General features: G+C 63.5%; 1 protein-coding gene across 1 annotated transcript in view; it reads right to left on the minus strand.

Moving 5' to 3' along the window:
- Nucleotides 1–4376: 4376 nt before the first annotated feature.
- PDE2A (phosphodiesterase 2A) overlaps nt 4377–5239 on the minus strand; it is a 1304-nt gene continuing 441 nt past the window's right edge. The window contains exons 3-4 of the mRNA XM_074816756.1: nt 5057–5163; nt 4377–4827 (exon numbers count right to left, since the gene is read on the minus strand). Of these exons, the coding sequence (XP_074672857.1) occupies nt 4464–4827; nt 5057–5163 (471 nt within the window). The 3' untranslated portion in view covers nt 4377–4463. The remainder of the gene's footprint in view (nt 4828–5056; nt 5164–5239) is intronic.

A 5239-nucleotide genomic window follows, 5' to 3' on the forward strand; every position in this document is an offset into this window, starting at 1 on the left:
GCAACCGGGGGGACCCACTCCAGCATCCCCCTGAGGCCACCCAAGCAGCGGGGACAGGGGGGTGACAGCAGACAGGCAGCCAGGGACAGAAGCACAGACAGACAGCAATGGCCGAGAGACGTGGGGGGGACAGCCCGAGGGTGGGGTGAGGGGCCCACATGCCCCCCCAGGACGGCAAAGGGACATCACCAAGGGCACGGAGCCATCAGTGTCAGAGACAGGAGGGGGCAGCTCCTGACTGGGGACCCCAAACGTCGCTGTGGCATCCCAGGGGGGTCAGAGTCTCCCAGGGGGTCACAGCCCCCCACCCTGAGCAGGGGCTCCCCCCCCCAGGAGCAGTTTTGGGTGTGTAAGGCTCAGTCAGAGCCACCCAGTCCCCAGCGAGGCTGTGACAAGGCCCAGGGGTGGCCCAGGGTGTCCTCGCAGGGGAAGCCCCTGCCTGCACCCCCAAGCCCCTGCCTGCACCCCCAAACCCCTGCCTGCAGCCCTGGCCCATGCTGTCCCCACAGCAGCACTGCCTGTCTCACACGCCTCGCACACACACAGCTCACCCGGGCTCAGGTCCAGCCCCAAACCCGAGCTGTCCCTCCCTTGAGGACACCCCCAACACCTCCACCCCACTCCGGAGCATCCCTGGGATCTCGACACAAGGCACCCACCGACCCACGGCGGGGAGATCGACGTATGAAATTTATTTAGGAAAACCAAAACCACCAAAAAAAATAGAGGAGAAGGAGGAGGAGAAGGAGGAGAGGAAGGAGGAGGGGAGGAGGAGAAGGAAGATGAAGAGGAGAAGAAGCAGCAGGAGAAGGAGAAGGAGGAGAAAGAAGGAGAAGGAAGATGAGGAGAAGGAGGAGAGGAAGGAGGAGGGGAGGAGGAGAGGGAGGAGAAGGAGGATGAAGAGAGAGAAGGAGAAGGGGAGAAGGAGTAGGAGGAGAAGGAGGAGAAGGAGATAAGGAGAAGAAGGAGGAGGAGGAGGAAGAGGAGGAGAAGAAGAGTCATCTCCTCCTCAGGCTCGGTCGGAGCCCAGAACAACCAGCGCCGCGCGAGGGGAGGACAGAAAAGCCGGAGGAGGTTTCGCACACCCGCGCACGCCCGCGCACACACGGGGGCAGCCGGGCTGGGTGCCGGCCACGCTCCCCAGTAGCCACAGGGCCATGTCTGGGGGTGGGAGCCGGGAAAGCATCGACCACCTATGCACACCAGCAGCTGGGGACTGGCAAAGTGGGACGCAGCTGGGAAACGGGCATCCCTGCATGCCCCCGCCCCCCCCCAGGAACCACCCCCCCCCATCACCAGCACCCGTTTAGGATGGCGAGACCCCCACATCGCGGGCACCCCCAGATCTGCACTGGGCTGGGTTGTGCCCACCTTGGTGGCACATCGGGGCTGGAGCCACCTTCCTCCTCTTGCAGTTTGGGGGGGGTTGTTGCCTTCTGGGATCGTCCCTGTCCCACCCCCACCCCACCCCCGCCGCATGTCACCGCATGGTGGCGTGGGGAGAAGGCCTTGAGGGGGTCTTGTAGGCGAAGCATGGGCCAGCAGTGGTCACGGGCAGGTCCTACCGGGTTTGGCAAAGCGTCTCACTAAAGGCATCTCCGAGTAGGTAAGGCAAAAGGAATTCAGTTCACGGCGTCCCCGGGGAGCGGCTCGGCTTTGGGGGTGCTCCTGCAGACACGGGTGCTCCGGGTACCCCAAGAAAAACAGGCGAAGCGTCGCTCCCGGATGAGCGGATGAGAGGAGCGGCCGCCCCGGAGCCCAAATCCAGGAGGGAGCCGTCGCGCCGGGAGCGTTGCTGCCCTGCAGGGATGGTGCCGGGGGATGATGCTGAGGAGCGGGGATGGGCGGTGAATGACCCCGTGGTGCACCTGGCTGCCCTTGACCCTGGTGGGATCGATCCTGGTGGGACTGACCCTGGTGCGACCCACCCTGGCCTGGCCTGCCCCTGGTTCCCCTGCTCATGGGTGTTTCAGGTGGCTTCTGGTTGGGGTGACACGGACCCGGGTGACGCACAGCTGGAGGGACCCCGAGGGGCTGGTTAAGTTTGAGCAGAGCCCTGGGGCTGAGAGGGTCCACACATGTTGGGTTGTGGGACTGGAGGGACCACGGGAGACCACCAGGGTTCATGCATGATGGTCAGTAGGACCAGAGGGACCACAGGAGGCCATCACCATCCATGCATGGTGGTCTGTAGGACAGGAGGGACCATGGGAGGCCGGCAGGGTCCATGCATGGTGGTTGGTGGGACAGAAGGGACCACAGGAGACCACCAGAGTCCATGCATGATGGTCAGTAGGACCAGCGGGACCATGGGAGGATGGCAAGGTCCATGCATGGTGGTCTGTAGGACCAGAGGGACCATGGGAGATGGCAAGGTCCATGCATGGTGGTCTGTAGAACCAGAGGGACCATGGGAGGATGGCAAGGTCCATGCATGGTGGTCTGTAGGACCAGAGGGCCACAAGAGGCCATCAGGGTCCATGCATTGTGGTCTCTAGGACCAGAGGGACCATGGGATGATGGCAGAGTCCATGCATGGTGGTCAGTAGGACAGGAGGGACCACAGGAGACCATCACTGTCCATTCATGGTGGTCTCTAGGACCAGAGGGAACATGGGAGGATCATAAGGTCCATGCATGGTGGTCAGTGGGACAGAAGGGACCACAGGAGACCACCAGAGTCCATGCATGGTGGTCAGTAGGACCAGAGGGACCACGGGAGGCCGGCAGGGTCCATGCATGGTGGTCAGTAGGACTAGAGGGATCACAGGAGACCATCACTGTCCATGCATGGTGGTCTGTAGGATCAGAGGGATCATGGGAGGATGGCAAGTTCCACACATGGTGGTCAGTAGGACCAGAGGGACCACAGGAGGCCACCAGGGTCCAGGCATGGTGGCCTGCAGGACCAGAAGGACCACAGGAGGCCATCAGGGTCCAGGCATGGTGGCAGAACCAGAGGGCCCACAGGCCGCTGGCAGGGTCCATGCGCAGTGGTCGGTATGGCAGGAGGGACGGTGGGAGACCAGCAGCATCTGTGCATGGCCATATGGACCATGGAGGCCAGCAGGATCCACACATGGTGCTAAGTAGGACTGCAGGGACCACAGGAGTCCATCACTGTCCATGCATGGTGGTCAGTAAGACCAGAGAGACCATGACAGGATGGTAAGGTCCATGTATGGTGGTCAGTGGGACCAGAAGAACCACAGGAGACCACCAGGGTCCATGCAGGGTGGTCAGTAGGGCAGGAGGGACCACAGGAGGCCACCGGGGTCCATTCATGGTGGTCTGTAGGGCCAGAGGGACCATGGGAGGATGCCAGGGTCCATGCATGGCAATTGATGGGACCAGAAGGACCACAGGAAGCCATCAGGATCCAGGCATGGTGGCCTGCAGGACCAGAGGGACCACAGAAACCACTAGGGTCCAGGCATGGTGGTCAGTAGGACCAGAGGGACCACAGGAGACCACTAGGGTCCAGGCATGGTGGCCTGCAGGACCAGAAGGACCACAGAAGGCCACCAGGGTCCACACATGGTGGCCTGCAGGACCAGAAGGACCACAGGAGGCCACCAGGGTCCACACGCAGTGGTTGGTATGGCAGGAGTTGTGAAGCCGCTGTGAGCTGGGGGACGCTCAGGGACACGTTGGTCCCGGGTGCAGCTCCTCGCAAAGAGGAGCCTCCCGGGGATGGGGTGGACACACCACAGTGCCGAGCCACAGAAACACCCAGGCGGTGGAGACACAGCGGGGACATGGGGCGGGGTCCCTAGGGGAGCGCAGCCCCCCCCGTGCATGAAAACCAGGAGCCCCCCCAGCCCTGGCACGCGTGTAGCCCTTGGAGGGGACGTGGCTGCGTGGGACACGAGTGGAATAAACCTGGGCTAGTGATGGGGGGTGTGAACTGGATGAGCTTTACAGGCCAACCCAATCCATTCTGTGAGTCCTTCCATGGGCGAGTGGGTCGGGGGGGTCCCGAGGTGGGGGTCTTTTAGCCAACGGATGCTCAGCAGCTGCTGGGAAGAGGTGGGTGCCTCTTCCCTCCTCCAGCCAGAGCCTTCCGTGGGCCTGATCCTGACTCCTCCATCCTCAGGGCTCCCAGCTCCCCCCACCCCCTTCTCCCACAGCCTCACCCCTCCCCGGGGTGCACCCCCACGCACCCCCTGCCCCCCCCCCCCACTGCTGACCCATTCAGAGCGACAACCCCTCTGGGGGACCAAGGACATCGTCCCTGTGGTCACCCCGTGGGGACAAAACCTGCAGCCTTAAGGCAGTTTAAAGCACATCCATCCCCCCCCTCCACCCCGCGCCCCAACCCACGGTGTCCCCCCCCTCCCCGCCGTGTCCCTGGCCACCCAGGCAAAGTCCCAGCAAAGAGAGGTCCAGGGACCACCTGAATTCCTGCCCGGAGGGAGGGGACAGTCACCCACGGGTGGGGGAGGCCCGACAGTGCACAGACCTCACCATGGTGGCCCAGAGTCACTGATGTGTGTCCCCCCCCCCAAACCTCCTCCCCATAAGCTGGGGGACAAGGGTTGGGGATGCTCCCTGGCCCAGCCATGGCCACGGGGCTCCCCCCCTACCCTGCCATCGTCCCCCCCATCACTCAGCCCCTGCGTCAGGCTGCCCCCCTCGGGCTCCAGGCAGCCGTTGAACTGGGGGTCGGGGGCCTGGGGGTCATATTCCTCATCCAGAAAGTCCAGGGAGTTGTTACTGGGTAGCCCCCGGATGGTGAATTTGTGGGAGACCTTCGTCCACTGCTCCCGGTTGCTGGCCACCCTCTCGTAGAGCTCCGCCGCCTTGGGGAAGAGATCCTGCAGCAACCTGGAGCGGGGGGGGGGGGGACAGGACACCCCATCAGCATAGAGTTGCACCCCCTTAGTTGGGTGCAATCCCTCTCCCCCCATCCCTTGGAACCCTCTTCTCCCAATCATCTTCAAGACCCCCTGCCCACCATCCCAGGTCCCACCCTGGCCTGGCAAGGCTGGGATGGGGGGTGATGGCAGAGGGGGAGCCCCCCCACACCCCGATGCAGCCCCGGGGAGGGGCTCACTTGTAGATGGGCATGGCGATGTGCTCCATGAAGCTGATCTGCAGCTCGGGGATGTAGGCTTTCTCCCGGTCCATCATCTCCAGCGGACGGTTGCCCATGGCCTTCTCCTGCAGCGATGGCGAGGAGTGGGGGTGTTAATGCTGGTGGTTGTCCCCCTCCCCATTCCCAGGCAAGACCCGCCCT

Source organism: Strix aluco, chromosome 2 (genome assembly GCF_031877795.1).
Source record: "Strix aluco isolate bStrAlu1 chromosome 2, bStrAlu1.hap1, whole genome shotgun sequence".
Taxonomy (NCBI): domain Eukaryota; kingdom Metazoa; phylum Chordata; class Aves; order Strigiformes; family Strigidae; genus Strix; species Strix aluco.